General features: G+C 39.4%; 1 protein-coding gene across 1 annotated transcript in view; it reads left to right on the top strand.

The window, feature by feature from the left end:
• The window catches only part of RB1 (RB transcriptional corepressor 1), a 1,127,793-nt gene that overhangs the window by 1,072,153 nt on the left and 36,108 nt on the right, over window positions 1-19,532 (top strand). Inside the window, exons 26-27 of the mRNA XM_053708021.1 lie at window positions 963-1,129; window positions 12,953-12,983. Of these exons, the coding sequence (XP_053563996.1) occupies window positions 963-1,129; window positions 12,953-12,983 (198 nt within the window). The remainder of the gene's footprint in view (window positions 1-962; window positions 1,130-12,952; window positions 12,984-19,532) is intronic.

Consider the following 19,532-nt stretch of genomic DNA (forward strand, 5'->3'; position numbering starts at 1 on the left):
ACGGTGGAACACAAGCCCCCTCCGAGGATTACGGCTCATTCCACTAGAGCAGTGGCTTCATCATGGGCCTTCAAAAATGAGGCTTCTATGGAACAGATTTGTAAGGCGGCTACCTGGTCCTCCTTGCATACTTTCACAAAGTTTTACAAATTTTACGTTTTTGCTTCTGCGGAAGCTGTTTTTGGGAGAAAGGTTCTACAAGCTGTGGTGCCCTCAGTTTAAGGGCCGACCTTTAACCCCCCTTTTCATTCAGTGTCCTCTAGAGCTTGGGTATATGTTTCCCATAAGTAATGAATGAAGCCGTAGACTCTCCTCCCCTTTAGATGGAAAACATAAATTATGCTTACCTGATAATTTAATTTCCATCGTGGGGAGGAGAGTCCACGGCTCCCGCCCGTATCTCCGGTGGGCGGCCCTAAATTTAATATTTTCTTCTGGCACCATTTATACCCTGATATTTCTCCTACTGTTCCTTGTTCCCTCGGCAGAATGACTGGGGGATGAGGGGAGTGGGGGAGGTATTTAGCCTTTGGCTGGGGTGTCTTTGCCTCCTCCTGGTGGCCAGGTTCTTAATTGCCATAAATAATGAATGAAGCCGTGGACTCTCCTCCCCACGATGGAAATGAAATTATCAGGTAAGCATAATTTATGTTATTACTATCAAACCAATTTTTTTATTTTTTTTAGTAAATTTTATATATTTCATTAGTTGTTAAGGAAAGGTTATTTATATTACAGTAATCTGTAAAACCAGGGTAAATATATATTAAACTAATCTATAGAATGTTTTCCTGTAATCCTCAGAAATCTTGCATTTATAATTGCATAGAACATATTTCTGATCTTCACATTCTTATTCATGTATATACATATTTCTAAATGACATGCCTAAATTCCCTTAGTTTATAGTGTTGTACGTTCTCTTTTTATGTGTTTACTGGTATTTATACATTATCTTTTAGCCTCCTACCTTGTCTCCAATTCCTCACATTCCTCGAAGCCCTTACCGCTTTGCAACCTCTCCCTTAAGGTTGCCTGGTGGAAATAATATCTATGTATCTCCATTAAAAACTCCATACAAAACTTCTGAAGGATTGCTTTCTCCTACCAAGATGACTCCAAGGTCAAGGTTAGTGCAGTCACAAAATTCCTCCTTAATCTTATGAAATCACTCTGATGAGTCTCAAATGCGAGTTGCTGATGCTCAATGAAGCCTTTTTAACAAAATGTTTGAAGGGACACTCAAGTCAAAACAAACTTTTATGATATAGAAAGAGCATGTAGTTTGACACTTTCCAATTTACTTCCATTATAAAATTTTGCACAGTCTTTTTATATTCACACTTTCTGGGTAACAACATCCTACTAAGCATGTGCACAAGCTCACAGGGTATACTTATACTAGTCTGTGATTGGCTGATGTCTGCCACATTATACAGGGGGCTGGAAAATGGGAGAAAAAATACATTTATCAAAAAAAAAATACTGCTTATTTGAAATTCAAAGTAGGTGTTTTTGCATTTTATTTTTATTATGTACTTGTTAATTATGCAATTAAGATCTCTTTATTTGTGAAAAAGGGTTTCCCAAAATTATCTATATTCAAGATTATGCTCTGATGGGAAAGAGACTATTCATCTTTGATAATTTGTCATGGTTTTGATGACCAAGTAAAAGGTCAACAGGTTCTTATTAATATTTTCATTATTACAGTTATTTACTGTTGAAACTATATTAAGCTTGTATGTTATTGATATCATGTAAAACTCTTAAGTACAAATTATAGCATAGATTTTGAATTTAAATGTACTAAGCATGTGCAAGAATTCACAATGTGTATATATGTATGCTCTTTGTTTGTTTGTGTATGTGTGTGTATGTATATATATATATATATATATATATATATATATGTATATATATATATATATATATATATATATATATATATATATATATATATATATATATATATGCGTGTGTATATACATACTGTATATGTGTGTGTGTGTATATATATATATATATATATATATATATATATGTGTGTATATATATATATATATATATATATATATATATATATATATATATATATATATATATACATATATTGTATGCATTTATTTCATCAGATGGTGGGAGTCCACGAGTCGTCACGTATGGTAATATTCACCGCCTGACCACCAGGAGGAGGCAAAAGACACCTCAACACACCAGAGCTTTAAATCCCTCCTATTTCCCTCAATCATTCTGTTTTTCCTTCCTTGGTGAGGATTGTGGTGAAAGTGAAGTTAAAGGGACATTATACACTCATTTTTTCTTTGTATAAATGTTTTGTAGATGATCTATTTATATAGCCCATAAAGTTTTTTCTTTTAAAAAATGTATAATTTAGCTTATTTTTAAATAACATTGCTCTGATTTTCAGACTCTAACCAAGCCCCAAAGTTTTATGTGAATACTGTCAGCTACCTTCTCCAGCTTGCTCCTGTTTGTGTAAAGGGTCTTTTCATATGCAAAAGAAGGGGGAGGGGGGAGGGTCTTATTTCCCACTTGCAGTGGGGCTTTCCAGCTACCTTTTCAACGGAGCTAAACTGAAAGCTTCTAAGTAAGTTTTTAAACAGTTTTATACTGGATTTTTATATCAGTATCTGTGCATCGTATTCTTTATAGTAGTATCTATTACATGCAGTTATATGAAAATGAGTGTATACTGTCCCTTTAAAGATTTACTCATTGTTTGAAAGGGGATTTTCTAATCCTCCTCCAAGTAAACTGTCATTCCGAGGGGCAGACAAGGTTATCAGCCAGGCAGTGAAAGGTCTTTTCTCATTGAGAAATGTCTCATGCCTCCCAGGTAAAATGTGGACTTGTCCAACAATTCCCTGGTCTGCCGTGAGCTGCTCCTTGTGGATCCACAGCCCTCCCCATGTGAAATGTGGTCTTGACCACTAACCTCCTGGGTTGTAGATGCTGTAACTAATTCAGATCCTTGGCATTGTGCTTGCAGTGCTTAGGATGGGCTCGTCTACTGGAAACAAATTGCTGCAGTTGTCCTAGTGGACAAAGGTGCTGTAAATACCTACATCTTACAAGCCCACTACCTATTAGTATTAACACGTACACATGATTCACATAGTCTGGGGACATATTTTATACACTGTACACCTTATACTAGCAGTTTTTAGCACTATAAGGCACTTTTGAAAATTATTGTTTATGAGGTTACTGTTGCCTCAAATTTATGGCAGTCGGCTTAGCACACTCAGTTTCCTTCTGAGATGTGTACAGTATGTTTATTTCACCTCAGCTTTGTACCTCGTGCTGAGTCTATTGCTAATCCTAAACAGGGTTTTTTCTGCACTTCAAAATATACAAGGGATTTTACCCTATTAAAGCTGCTCCCAGGAAAGTTAATCTGCACTTTCTCAGTTTCTAAGGAATGTCAGAAACCAGGTATATTTTTTCCAATTTCTAAATTCAAGTCTGTTTCCTCTCCCTTCTGTTAATACAGAGATTTGGGGGGACTGTTCCTAAGGTTGATGAAGTTATTTCCACTTTGGCCATGCATACTACTATTATTTTGGAGCATAGTTGTATGCTAAGAATTCTGATTTAGCTGTTTTTGTTAGATGAGCTTTGTGGCTTAAGTCTTGGTCTGCTGATATCATTTCTAAATGCAAACTGTTTTCTTTCCCTTTACAGAGCACCCATAGGCAGCCACATGCGTGCACACACACAAGCCCCCGTAGGCAGCAACATGCGCACACACACACAACAACAAACACAAGCACCCATATGAAGCCATATGCACAATGCACACGCAGGCCCCCGTAGACAGCCACATTCACACACAGGCCCCCATAGGGAGCCACATTCACACACAGGCCCCCATAGGGAGCCACATTCACACGCAGGCCCCCATAGGGAGCCACATGCGCGCACACAAGCCCCCATAGGCAGCCACACGCACACACAAGCCCCCATAGGCAGCCACATGCATACACAAGCCCCCATAGGCAGCTACATGCACACACACACACACAAGCCCCCATAGGCAGCCACATGCACACACAAGCCCCCATAGGCAGCTACATGCACACACACAAGCCCCCATAGGCAGCCACGCGCACACACAAGCGCCCATAGGCAGCTACATGCACACACAAGCTCCCATAGGCAGCCACATGCATACACACACAAACCCCCATAGGCAGCCACATGCGCACACACACAAGCCCCTATAAGCAGCCACATGCACACACAAGCCCCTATAAGCAGCCACATGCACACACAAGCCCCCATAGGCAGCCACATGTACACACACACAAGCCCCTATAAGCAGCCACATGCACACACAAGCCCCCATAGGCAGCCACATGCACACACATACAAGCTTCTATAGGCAGCCACATTCTCACACACACATACACAAGCAGCCATATGCAAACACACACAAGACCTCATAAACGGCAACATGCACACACAAGCCCCCATAGGCAGCCACATGCACACACATACAAGCCTCTAAAGGCATCCACATTCTCACACACACATACACAAGCGCCCATAGGCAGCCATATGCACACACACACAAGCCCTCATAGGCAGCCATATGCACACACACCAGCCCCCATAGGTAGCCACATGCACACACGCACACACAAGCCCTCATAGGCAGCCACATGCACACACACAAGCCCCCATAGGCAGCCACATGCACGCACACACAAGCCCTCATAGGCAGCCACATGCGCACACACACAAGCCCCCATAGACAGCCACAGGTACGCACACACAAGCCCCCATAGGCAGCCACATGCGCGCACACACAAGCGCCATAGGTAGTCACATGCACACACACAAGTCCCATAGGCAGCCACATGCACACAAAGCCCCCATAGGCAGCCACACACCCAAAAAAAAAACCTTTTGAATAAAGATGGCGCAAAACCCTCAATTACATCTCCTAATACAGGCACACCATGTGCAGGCATTAATTTGCACAATACTCAATATACATGCATTATGGGGTTCATTTTATGCTTTTCAACCTTCTCTAACTTTTGCCTCTGTGCGAAGAGGATGTTTTTTCAGCACTGTACATATAAAGCACAAGGACCTTAAATCAGTGTGTCCCCTTACTTTACTTTGCTGCATCTTTTCATCTGCATGTGGTTGAAGGTAAGCTCCGTTATGTGCCCTGTCTGTGCAACACACAGCCCGTGCTCCCTGCTTCTCTTCAACCACACACATTTAAAAACATGCAAAAAAGCAGAGTCCTTTCCTTTGTACTTACGGCAATAAGCAACGCTGGTTGGTCACTGAGCCTCACTGCACTCGGAAAACATTCAGTCTTCATGTCACGGCGCTGTTTGCTAGAGAGGCTGCCACCGAAAAACTTGAACATTCATTTAAATAAAAATAAAAAAAACATTCCCGCTCCTGTTCCTGCACCTCCCCTTAAGAGCTCTGGTGCCCCCTTGGGGAGGCGCGCCCCACAGTTTGGGAACCCGTGGCCTAGATCTACAGGGCGTTTTTGCGCTTTTCGTTAATCTGTCTCATAAAGATGCCTCCTCTGCTCAGAGATCTGACTACTCTAAAACATCCTGGAAGTCTAATTCTTCTTGGTCCAGAAAAAAATAGTCCACAAAGACTAAAGCAGCTCCCAAGACCGCATGAAGGTGCGGCCCCATACCAAACCAGTCTATAGTAGGAGGCAGATTGAGTCTCTTTTGAGAGGCTTGGGAGAGATCTGTCCAGGAACCCTGGGTATTACAAATCATTTCCCAGGGGTATGGAATAAGTTTTCATTCAAGGCTTCCTCGAAGAAGAGTCTTCCTGTTTTGAGTGCTTTGAGATCCTTTTAAAGGCCCAAGCATTTTGATAGCTTGTTTAAAAACTAATGCTATCTTTAATTGAAAGGCAAGAATGTAAGTTTAGACGCCGGCCCATTTTTGGTTCACAACCTGGGTTGTTCTTGCGGATTGGTTGCAAAATGTCAGCCACCATTAAACAAGTGCTGTCCAGGGTCTGAACCAAAAGCTATCTGGCTCCTTAGCTTAGATGCCTTCTTTTTCAAATAAAGATAGTAAGAGAATGCATAAAAATTGATAATAGGAGTAAATTAGAAAGTTGTTTAAATGTTCATGCTCTATCTGAATCATGAAAGAAAAAAATTGGGTTTAGTATCCCTTTAATTCTGCTTCAGAGAGGTTTTTCTAACAAGGTTATTGATACCTTGATTCAGGCTAGGAAACCTGTTACCAGACGTATTTATGATAAGCTCTGGAAAACCTTTTTTGTGTGGTGTTCTTGCAAAGGTTGTTATTGGATATCTTTTAGAATTCTTACAGTTCTTGATTGCCTGCAGGAAGACTTAGATAAATGGTTATCAGCAAGTTCTTTAAAGAGTCAGATTTTTGCTCTTTCTGCTTTGTTTCATAAGAAGATTGCTAAAATTCCTGACTTCCAGGCCTTTGTTCAGGCTCTCATTAGGATAAAGCCAGTTATTCATCAAGTTTCTCCTCCTTGGAATCTGAATCTGATTTTGAGGGTTCTTCAAACCCGTCCTTTTGCGCCAATGCATGGTTTGGACCTTCAGCTTTTATCTTGGAAGGTACTTTATCTTCTAGCTATTTCTTCGGCTAGAAGAGACTCTGAACTTTCTTTCATTATGGTAAAAGTCTGAGTCCTGCCCTCTTTTTGTTCAGGTGGTGGCAGTACTTCTTTTGCTCTTTGCCACAGTTTATCTTTCCTGCTTTTCTTTTTTCCTCATATACTTGGCCATTTGTACGACTGAGGGTCATGGGAAGTAAGAGTCATTTAAAGCTCTGGTGTCTTTTGCCTCCTCCTCCTGGTGGTTAGAAGGGGGGATTTTCCCTCACATGATGGCTCGTGGACTCACCATTGTGAAAGAATTTCATTTATTAGGTAAGCATAATTTTTTTCTCCAACATAGGTGTGTCCGGTCCACGGCGTCATCCTTACTTGTGGGATATTCTCTTCCCCAACAGGAAATGGCAAAGAGCCCAGCAAAGCTGGTCACATGATCCCTCCTAGGCTCCGCCTTCCCCAGTCATTCTCTTTGCCGTTGTACAGGCAACATCTCCACGGAGATGGCTTAGAGTTTTTTGGTGTTTAACTGTAGTTTTTATTATTCAATCAAGAGTTTGTGATTTTAAAATAGTGCTGGTATGTACTATTTACTCTGAAACAGAAAAGAGATGAAGATTTCTGTTTGTAAGAGGAAAATGATTTTAGCAACCGTTACTAAAATCGATGGCTGTTTCCACACAGGACTGTTGAGAGGAATTAACTTCAGTTGGGGGAAACAGTGAGCAGACTTTTGCTGCTTGAGGTATGACACATTTCTAACAAGACGATGTAATGCTGGAAGCTGTCATTTTCCCTATGGGATCCGGTAAGCCATTTTTATTACATAAAGAAAAAAAGGGCTTCACAAGGGCTTTTAAGACTGTAGACATTTTCTGGGCTAAAACGATTGATATATAAGCATATTTTATACTTCATAGCTTTGAGGAATTATTTTATTCTTGGGAATTATGTAAAATAACCGGCAGGCACTGTATTGGACACCTTATTCTCTAGGGGCTTTCCCTAATCATAGGCAGAGCCTCATTTTCGCGCCTCTATTGCGCACTTGTTTTTGGGAAGCATGACATGCAGATGCATGTGTGAGGAGCTCTGATACATAGAAAAGACTTTCTGAAGGCGTCATTTGGTATCGTATTCCCCTTTGGGCTTGGTTGGGTCTCAGCAAAGCAGATACCAGGGACTGTAAAGGGGTTAAATATAAAAACGGCTCCGGTTCCGTTATTTTAAGGGTTAAAGCTTTCAAATTTGGTGTGCAATACTTTTAAGGCTTTAAGACACTGTGGTGAAATTTTGGTGAATTTTGAACAATTCCTTCATACTTTTTCACATTTGCAGTAATAAAGTGTGTTCAGTTTAAAATTTAAAGTGACAGTAACGGTTTTATTTTAAAACGTTTTTTGTACTTTGTTATCAAGTTTATGCCTGTTTAACATGTCTGAACTACCAGATAGACTGTGTTCTGTATGTGGGGAAGCCAAGGTTCCTTCTCATTTAAATAGATGTGATTTATGTGACACAAAATTTAGAGAAAATGATGCCCAAGATGATTCCTCAAGTGAGGGGAGTAAGCATGGTACTGCATCATCCCCTCCTTCGTCTACACCAGTCTTGCCCACACAGGAGGCCCCTAGTACATCTAGTGCGCCAATACTCCTTACTATGCAACAATTAACGGCTGTAATGGATAATTCTATCAAAAACATTTTAGCCAAAATGCCCACTTATCAGCGAAAGCGCGACTGCTCTGTTTTAGAAAATACTGAAGAGCATGAGGACGCTGATGATATTGGTTCTGAAGTGCCCCTACACCAGTCTGAGGGGGCCAGGGAGGTTTTGTCTGAGGGAGAAATTTCAGATTCAGGGAAAATTTCTCAACAAGCTGAACCTGATGTGATTACATTTAAATTTAAATTGGAACATCTCCGCGCTCTGCTTAAGGAGGTGTTATCTACTCTGGATGATTGTGAGAATTTGGTCATTCCAGAGAAATTATGTAAAATGGACAAGTTCCTAGAGGTCCCGGGGCCCCCCGAAGCTTTTCCTATACCCAAGCGGGTGGCGGACATTGTAAATAAAGAATGGGAAAGGCCCGGCATACCTTTCGTCCCTCCCCCTATATTTAAGAAATTGTTTCCTATGGTCGACCCCAGAAAGGACTTATGGCAGACAGTCCCCAAGGTCGAGGGGGCGGTTTCTACTCTAAACAAACGCACCACTATACCCATAGAAGATAGTTGTGCTTTCAAAGATCCTATGGATAAAAAATTAGAGGGTTTGCTTAAAAAGATGTTTGTTCAGCAAGGTTACCTTCTACAACCAATTTCATGCATTGTTCCTGTCACTACAGCAGCGTGTTTCTGGTTCGATGAACTAGAAAAGGCGCTCAATAAAGATTCTTCTTATGAGGAGATTATGGACAGAATTCATGCTCTCAAATTGGCTAACTCTTTCACCCTAGACACCACTTTGCAATTGGCTAGATTAGCGGCGAAAAATTCTGGGTTTGCTATTGTGGCGCGCAGAGCGCTTTGGCTAAAATCTTGGTCAGCGGATGCGTCTTCCAAGAACAAATTGCTTAACATTCCTTTCAAGGGGAAAACGCTGTTTGGCCCTGACTTGAAAGAGATTATTTCTGATATCACTGGGGGCAAGGGCCACGCCCTTCCTCAGGATAGGTCTTTCAAGGCCAAAAATAAACCTAATTTTCGTCCCTTTCGCAGAAACGGACCAGCCCCAAGTGCTACGTCCTCTAAGCAAGAGGGTAATACTTCTCAAGCCAGCCTGGAGGCCAATGCAAGGCTGGAACAAAGGTAAGCAGGCCAAGAAACCTGCCACTGCTACCAAGACAGCATGAGATGTTGGCCCCCGATCCGGGACCGGATCTGGTGGGGGGCAGACTCTCTCTCTTCGCTCAGGCTTGGGCAAGAGATGTTCTGGATCCTTGGGCGCTAGAAATAGTCTCCCAAGGTTATCTTCTGGAATTCAAGGGGCTTCCCCCAAGGGGGAGGTTCCACAGGTCTCAATTGTCTTCAGACCACATAAAAAAACAGGCATTCTTACATTGTGTAGAAGACCTGTTAAAAATGGGAGTGATTCATCCTGTTCCATTAGGAGAACAAGGGATGGGGTTCTACTCCAATCTGTTCGTAGTTCCCAAAAAAGAGGGAACATTCAGACCAATCTTAGATCTCAAGATCCTAAACAAGTTTCTCAAGGTTCCATCGTTCAAAATGGAAACCATTCGAACAATTCTTCCTTCCATCCAGGAAGGTCAATTCATGACCACGGTGGATTTAAAGGATGCGTATCTACATATTCCTATCCACAAGGAACATCATCGGTTCCTAAGGTTCGCATTTCTGGACAAGCATTACCAGTTTGTGGCACTCCCGTTCGGATTAGCCACTGCTCCAAGAATTTTCACAAAGGTACTAGGGTCCCTTCTAGCGGTGCTAAGACCAAGGGGCATTGCAGTAGTACCTTACTTGGACGACATACTGATTCAAGCGTCGTCCCTTCCACAAGCAAAGGCTCACACGGACATTGTCCTGGCCTTTCTCAGATCTCACGGGTGGAAAGTGAACGTAGAAAAAAGTTCTCTATCTCCGTCAACAAGGGTTCCCTTCTTGGGAACAATAATAGACTCCTTAGAAATGAGGATTTTTCTGACAGAGGCCAGAAAATCAAAACTTCTAAACTCTTGTCAAATACTTCATTCTGTTCCTCTTCCTTCCATAGCGCAGTGCATGGAAGTAATAGGTTTGATGGTAGCGGCAATGGACATAGTTCCTTTTGCGCGAATTCATCTAAGACCATTACAACTGTGCATGCTCAGTCAGTGGAATGGGGACTATACAGACTTGTCTCTGACGATACAAGTAGATCAGAGGACCAGAGATTCACTCAGTTGGTGGCTGTCCCTGGACAACCTGTCACAGGGGATGAGCTTCCGCAGACCAGAGTGGGTCATTGTCACGACCGACGCCAGTCTGGTGGGCTGGGGCAGGACTTGGTATGGAGACCTGGTGAATATGTCATCGGCTCCACCATGGAAGCTACCTTTGAGACGAGACCTTCTTGTTCAAGGTCCGTTCGAACATCCGAATCTGGTCTCACTCCAACTGACTGCTTGGAGATTGAACGCTTGATCTTATCAAAGCGAGGGTTCTCAGATTCTGTCATTGATACTCTTGTTCAGGCCAGAAAGCCTGTAACTAGAAAAATCTACCACAAAATATGGAAAAAATATATCTGTTGGTGTGAATCTAAAGGATTCCCTTGGGACAAGGTAAAAATTCCTAAGATTCTATCCTTTCTTCAAGAAGGTTTGGAGAAAGGATTATCTTGCAAGTTCTTTGAAGGGACAGATTTCTGCCTTGTCTGTGTTACTTCACAAAAAGCTGGCAGCTGTGCCAGATGTTCAAGCCTTTGTTCAGGCTCTGGTTAGAATCAAGCCTGTTTACAAACCTTTGACTCCTCCTTGGAGTCTCAATTTAGTTCTTTCAGTTCTTCAGGGGGTTCCGTTTGAACCCTTACATTCCGTTGATATTAAGTTATTATCTTGGAAAGTTTTGTTTTTGGTTGCAATTTCTTCTGCTAGAAGAGTTTCAGAATTATCTGCTCTGCAGTGTTCTCCTCCTTATCTGGTGTTCCATGCAGATAAGGTGGTTTTGCGTACTAAACCTGGTTTTCTTCCGAAAGTTGTTTCTAACAAAAACATTAACCAGGAGATAGTCGTGCCTTCTTTGTGTCCGAATCCAGTTTCAAAGAAGGAACGTTTGTTGCACAATTTGGATGTAGTTCGTGCTCTAAAATTCTATTTAGATGCTACAAAGGATTTTAGACAAACATCTTCCTTGTTTGTTGTTTATTCTGGTAAAAGGAGAGGTCAAAAAGCAACTTCTACCTCTCTCTCTTTTTGGCTTAAAAGCATCATCAGATTGGCTTACGAGACTGCCGGACGGCAGCCTCCTGAAAGAATCACAGCTCATTCCACTAGGGCTGTGGCTTCCACATGGGCCTTCAAGAACGAGGCTTCTGTTGATCAGATATGTAAGGCAGCGACTTGGTCTTCACTGCACACTTTTACAAAATTTTACAAATTTGATACTTTTGCTTCTTCTGAGGCTATTTTTGGGAGAAAGGTTTTGCAAGCCGTGGTGCCTTCCATCTAGGTGACCTGATTTGCTCCCTCCCTTCATCCGTGTCCTAAAGCTTTGGTATTGGTTCCCACAAGTAAGGATGACGCCGTGGACCGGACACACCTATGTTGGAGAAAACAGAATTTATGTTTACCTGATAAATTACTTTCTCCAACGGTGTGTCCGGTCCACGGCCCGCCCTGGTTTTTTAATCAGGTCTGATAATTTATTTTCTTTAACTACAGTCACCACAGTATCATATGATTTCTCCTATGCAAATATTCCTCCTTTACGTCGGTCGAATGACTGGGGAAGGCGGAGCCTAGGAGGGATCATGTGACCAGCTTTGCTGGGCTCTTTGCCATTTCCTGTTGGGGAAGAGAATATCCCACAAGTAAGGATGACGCCGTGGACCGGACACACCGTTGGAGAAAGTAATTTATCAGGTAAACATAAATTCTGTTTTTGTGATTGTCAGAAAACAAATATACTACTCCATTTGAAAAAAAAATGCTTTTGTATTATCTTTGTATTATGCATGTTTTAATTATGCAGTTCTATTGTATTTAATGGTCCTTTTAATATAAATAATCACACACTGTATTTATTTTTTAAAAGGATTTTACTATTTATATTTTAGCTTCAAGGGGGCTTTGGCCTCTACAGGAAGGCAAAGGAACAGCTTTTCCTTTTGAAATGTTGCTTAGGAGACACCTATAATAGCTACAGTCAGTGTATTGCCCATGCTCAGCAGAGTACTTTTGCTATACGAATGTAACAGTAGATTTTTACTAAATTAGCACTGTTTCATATCCCTTTAAATTGCAGCAGAGAGGTCAATATAAATCATATATACTGGCTTTTTTATTATGCATTGTTATTTAAGTTTAGATTACAATCTCAACGTGTTTCATGCACCTTTAATGTGTGTTGTTTTAAAGTAATTGTTTTCCACCAATGTGATTCTTCTCCATGCATTTAGAAGAGCATAGTTTAACCATACAAAAATTGGGTTCATATTGTGTTGATTTTGTTTTTTAAATATTCTTCTTTATCTACATCCCTTTAAAACGCAAAATTAATAAAAAAAAAAAAAAAAAAAATTCAAGTGTAAACAAGGTTCTGTCAAATATGTATTTTATATGCAAATGTGTTTAATTTTAATTAATTATTTCCCTTTTCAATTGCAGGATCTTAGTATCTATTGGTGAATCATTTGGGGTAAGTTTAATAAGGTTTATTTTCTACACTTTTCTGAGCAGACTTTTAAATATAAATGTTATATTAATAGTAATACAAATACAGCTTTGATAGCAAATAACTGAAGGTTGACACTAATTGCCATTATCAGAAAAAAATTATCGGGATTGCAAGCGGACACATTTTTACGCTGAAAACCTGTCCACCTGCAATTGCCAGTAGCAATGCTATCACCTGCTCTCGCCAACCAATTGAGTGGTAGCAGATCATGTCAGTCACCCCAAACACGAGAGTGTCGGGGATTTATCTTACTACCTCTGAGGTGGCGAGGAGGTTAAAGAAGCAGTTTTTGTTTCTTAAACGTATGGGTGTAGGCTCACTCATGCAAACCTGTACTGCAAAGCCTCAAAAGCAGTAAATGCTGTAATAGTTCCTAGGCTGTTACAGGACTAAGGAAAAAGTGTGCATAGATTGCATCTTTTAGTGATAGTGCAGCAGGTGCTGAAGGGGGCCCATAGCAGCTAGTCTATACAAAGGCATATGTGGCATGTTTACAATCCTAATGCAGGGGAGCATTTTATTAGTGCATATTGCCTATCTATCATTATACAAAAATATTGTAGAAGGTCATAAGTTTAACACTTCTGGTCTGTGCGTGAGTGAATTTTCATGCTTATAACATTGAAAATAAAAGGACATAAACTTTCAATTTCAGTTAATTTTTTTATTATCAAATTTACTTTGTTCTCTTGGTATCACTAGTTTGAAAGCATACCTAGGTAGGCTCAAAAACAGCATTGCACTACTGGTAGCTAGCTGATACATATGGCTCTTGTATTTAGCTCACCAACTGTGTTCAGTAGTACTGCTCTGGAGCTGACTTTATGTTAACTCCTTTGCAGAGGTTAACCATAGTTATATGTAAGCAATAGAGCAGTGATAACATGCTCTAACACAGTAGAACCTTTATTTTGTACTTCTATGTCCCTTTAATATATCCCTCAGAATATTTAGCTGGAAACGAAAAGCACACATTTCAGCCTGTGTGTGTCTTACAAACTGTTGCCCCAGTAGGCAAATCTACTCAGCAAATTGTCCTATTTTAAAAATAAAAGTGAAATGGTATATATACATAGTAGTGCAAACGTCATTCATGCAATATCTGGGGGATATCAAATTTATACTGTATAAAAATTTAAAAAAAAGTAACTATTGGAGGGGATGTATCAGGCATTCCTGTTTCAGGAAGTGTTTTTAGTTATTTTGTCTATTTCCTGCATATTTTGTGCTAGCAAGTCTTCAGCTTTGCTCTCTGGAATTGTACTTTCTTTGATCTCAAATAGGAAGCTTTCACCTCTGTCCTTATATTTGCCTGCTTAATTAAAATTATTTTTCAGTAGTATGCAGTTAATTGTGTGTTTTTTCTATATGAGTGTGAGTGCACTATTATTTAATGTATGTACTGTACATATTAGAATCCTTGGAATCAATAAATTCTTACTAACCCACAACTTCTTTGAATTCCAGGGGGTGTTCTACCTCCAGAGATGTGGAACAACGATGGGGGCAAAGTTTGACCCGTCGTACGCCAACCTATTTTTAGGTTAGTGGGAATTTGTCCACATCTTTGGAGATAGAAACCTCTATATCAGTAACATTTATACATATGGGGGAGGTACATAGATGACCTCATGTTTATATGGGATGGTCCCCTATCTAGAATCGAGGACTTTGGGGATTATCTAAACTCCAATACCATTGGTCTTAAATTCACTTTTGAATATCATACTAGAGAGATCAATTACCTAGACCTCACATTGGTAGGATCCACAGATGGTAGTATCCAAACAAAAGTTTACAGAAAGCCAATTAGTGGCAATTCGTTGCTTCATGGCAAGAGTTGTCATCCAGACCACACTGCGGCCGCTGTGGCAAAAGGTGAATTCATCCGATTGAGGAGAAATTGTTCACAGCATGGAGATTATTGCCATGAAGCCAAGGAATTGGAGGACAGACTCAGAAAAAGAGGATACTCCCGTAGGATTATAGCCAAGGCTAGGAAACAAGTGGACAATAGACATAGAATCTCTTTGCTAACTAAGAAATCACAATCAAATAAAATCTTTAAGGGAGTAAACTTCATAACCAGTTACAGCACACAATTCCCACAGATTGCTGCCATAATTCGGAAACATTTTCCGATTTTGGCAGCAGATGACAAACTAATAGATTTAGTAAAGGCTGGAGTTAGGTGTACCCCCAGAAAATGTCCCACATTAGGGTCCATGCTTTCCCCTACGGCTCTCAAAAATGAGGACCCTAGAATGAGCACATGGATGAGTACAAGAGGCATGTATGGCTGCGGACATAGAAAGTGCAGACCATGTGAATTCTTGGAAAAAACATTACATGTAACTGGGGAAACTTTCCAGATTCAAACATGTATGAATTGCATGTCATCTTAGGTAATATACATGCTAAAATGCAAAATATGTGGGGTCCAATATATTGGACTCACCTCAAGAGATATAAAATCTTGAATAAGAGAACATATCTCAACTATCACACGGGGTAAGTCAACTACCCCGCTTGTGCGCCACTTTGTGGAGAAACATAAAAGGAAAATAAGTTCACTGAAATGGTGTGCGATTGAGCATGTAAAACTACCAAAAAGAGGTGGCAACATAGATAAACTTCTAGCAAAAATAGAGATCTTCTGGATGTTTAAGTTGCGCACCAGACATCCAGAGGGTCTTAATTCTATATATGACCTAATCAATTATTGGGAGTAATACCTTTAAAAAAACATACTTTATGGGAGGAAGGCTTTTGTGAATTAAAACTACGCTTGCAAAATTTGTTGCAAATATTTACAGGAAATATTGTCACTGTATCAAACTTATCTCCAATCTTGTAATTATCTAAATCTTGCCAGATAACCACACAGATAGCATTATATATCTTTGAAATATCCCCATCAGAGTCCAATTGTATATAACTTTTTGCACAGTGAATAAGTTATTGGATATGACATAGATAGTAAAAAGTTTATATAACTCTTTTCATTTAAAATCCTTTAAACTTGCAGTTTAGTGACATATCTTTTGTCATTATATTTTTTCATTTAACATAACAGCTTGTACTATCTATTCACATGTGTCTAGCATTCCTGCAATTAGGTATTAGTGGGAGGTATAGCATTTTCTGTTATCCAATCGTGTTCCATTTTACCCTTTTTAAACCCACAGAATTATGTATGCATTAGGCTAAGACTACGGCTGATTCCCGAAATGCATAAGCCTGTGTGCTGCGCTATTCTCTCCACTTTTTTTTTTTTTTTGGATTGCTATCCATATTTCAAAAGGATCTTACAATAAAGTGTTGTGATTTTAGGAGCAGAGGGTTTTTTCTCTTTTCTCACGCTGCATATTAGTATATACACACTGGAGATACAGTTTTCAGACAGACACATAACAAAGCCACTGCTGACATGGGCACACTTTAGCTTAAAGGGACAGTCTACACCAGAATTTTTATTGTTAAAAAAAAAAAAATAGATTATCCCATAAGTATATATTCCCCAGTTTTGCATAACCAACAGTTATATTAATACACTTTTTACCTCAGTGATTGCCTTGTATCTAAGCCTCTGCAGACTGCCCCCTTATTTAGTTATTTTGACAGACTTGCGTCTTAGCCAATCAGTGCTGACTCCTTGGTAACTCCACGTGTGTGAGCACAATGCTATCTATATGGCACACATGATTTAAATCCCTTTAGTTGTGAAAAAATGTCAAAATGCATTCAGATAAGAGGTGACCTTCAAGGGCTAAAAAAATAGCATATGATCCTACTTAGGTTTAGCTTTTAACTAAGAATACCAAGAGAACAAAGCAAAATTGATGATAAAAGTACATTGGAAAGTTTTTTTAAATGACATGCCCTATCTGAATCATGAAAGTTTATTTCTGACTAGACTGTTCCTTTAATATTGGATTTTAATATTTAAGGTGTGCATCAAGCATATGTTATTCTGGTGTGTATGTTGTGTGTGTATGTATATGTATGTGTGTGTGTGTTTATATATATATATATATATATATATATATATATATATATATATTCACACACTTGGTTATTTAAAAAGAAAACATAATTTATGTTTACCTGACAAATCTATTTATTTCATGATGGTTCTACTCCTGGCCACTAGGAGGAGGAAAAGATTCCTAAAACTCCATAAGCACGTTAACCCTCCGATCTCACTTGTAATGATATATAGCGAAGCAAGGAGAAAAAGAAAAAGTTGGGAAAATGAGGCGCAAATTAGAACTGCTGCCAGAAAAAAAAATATTGATTAAAAATTAAGTAGAAAAAAGACTGGTCTCATGGACCACAATGAAAGAAATTTATCAGGTAAGCATACATTGTTTTCTTTCATAAAGTGGGTGAGAGTCTATGAATCATTACTCCTGAGAACAAATACCTAAGGTATGGAGTCCACAAGTAATTTGGCGGTGACAAAAATGTATTGTTTTTTTTTTTTAATGCAAATACCTAATGTCCAGATACTACTGCCTGAAGGTCTTTCCTTCCAAAAGCCGCTTCAGAAGAAGTAAAAACATAAAATTGGTAGAATTGAGTTACGGTATGTAAAGAAAGACCAAGTTGCTGCATTGCAAATCTAGTAGAATGGGGAGTAATACTTTTTTAGATGAGACTGTCCCACCTCTATAAGCCTTGTGATTTAAAAGTTTCAGCCAGGAAGCAAAAGTATCAGTAGTAATATCACAATCACCACTGGTAACTCAGGGTACTCACATCTCACAAAAGCACCTCAATGTGCTATTAGGAACGTGCTGGAAATTGTGTCCCAGCTCACTGGCCACATTCTGCTGGAACATCCAATACTGCTTCATAAATCCACAGGTATGGTGCAGATGACAGACTTCTGCTCTGGAATAGTGTTAGACACAACACTTGCGTTGGAGAGTTATATATGTATTAAAACAAATAAAATAAATGTTAAAAGTGTAGACACAATAGGGGGTAATTAAAAAACAGCAATTTCATCAGGCATAAATGACCTTGTGAACAGGGTCTTTAAGAGCTAACAGCCTATCAGAAAACCTGAATCTTCCCAAAGGGGACATGTATACATTGATTTCACACAAATTCAACTACCCTCTTGTTAATTAGTCTACCATCATGCATTCTCCACAGTAAATAGATAGTGCTCAATATATCCTGCACGGACTGTTGTCTGCCTAATTGTAAATAATAAATCCATGTGGGGTATATTGAACTCTGTCTATTTACTGCGGAGAACGCATGATGTAAACTAATTAACAAGCAGTGGTATACTTTGTGTGACATCGTATACACGATCAATCCAAAAAATGGAGTCGGAGTCAGGCTGGCAAATTAAAACAGAACTTTTATTTCAGGTAGGTAAAAGACACAATCCAAAACGAAGACCTCTGGCTGGCAAGCTTACGCGTTCCGGCAGTGTGCCGTAATCAAAGCTGTAACATGCCAGTCAAAGGTGAACAATATATACAGGTGCTCAGGTATGCTAATTGGCTAAAACATCCAATAAAAATACCAGAGGTAATCAGAGAGTATACGTGAACGTTTCTTAAAGGCAAAGTGCATAGTGGTCACAGATGTGCAGAAATGTAACAGTAATATGTGATATGTTATATTATATATACAATTGTATTATCCTGTGTAATTGGGATAGTTTATAAATTTTTAAAAACGTAACAATATATTTGTCTAAACATATTCACAACAAAAGGTAAATAATGATATTGATATATTACGGTATCATGAATATATATTCCAGTTTGCAATACTCAGTAACATATACAAATCATAACCTTTTGAAATTACTGTCTTTTGTGTAGTCGTAATGGGTTGATGCAAACAAAACCCCATAAAAACATAATAATGGTAGTAGATTGAGCTAAACTGTATCTCCATATCCAAAGCACCACTTACACATAGATATTAAAACATAGATATTAAAACTAATCTATAGTTTCTATGCATTTATATATTGACTGGTAGCTATATACAAATGGCTCTTGTATTTAGCTCACCAGCTGTTTTCAGTAGTGCTGCTCTGGAGCTGACTTTAACTCCTTTGCAGGGGTTAACCATATCTATATGTAAGCAATAGAGCAGTGATAACATGCTCTAACACAGTAGAACCTTTATTTTGTACTTCTATGTCCCTTTAATATATCCCTCAGAATATTTAGCTGGAAACTTCTCACCCCTTCTTGAACTAGAGAAATGAGTAAACAAATTTGAGGATTGTCTAAAATCCTTAGTTGCCTACAAATTGCATGTCAAAGCTCTTATAACATCCAAATTGTGTAGTAGCATCTCACAATTAATATTAATAATATAAATATTGACTGAAGACACAACCTTTGGCAAGAAATCAAACGTACTTTAAACCGCCTTATCCTGATGGGAAAATATAAGGAGGCTCACAAGAAAGAGCAGCCAACTCAGAAACTCTTCTAGCAGAAGATATTGCTAAAAGAAGCAAAACTTTCC

The sequence above is a fragment of the Bombina bombina genome, chromosome 3 (genome assembly GCF_027579735.1).
Source record: "Bombina bombina isolate aBomBom1 chromosome 3, aBomBom1.pri, whole genome shotgun sequence".
Lineage (NCBI taxonomy): Eukaryota > Metazoa > Chordata > Amphibia > Anura > Bombinatoridae > Bombina > Bombina bombina.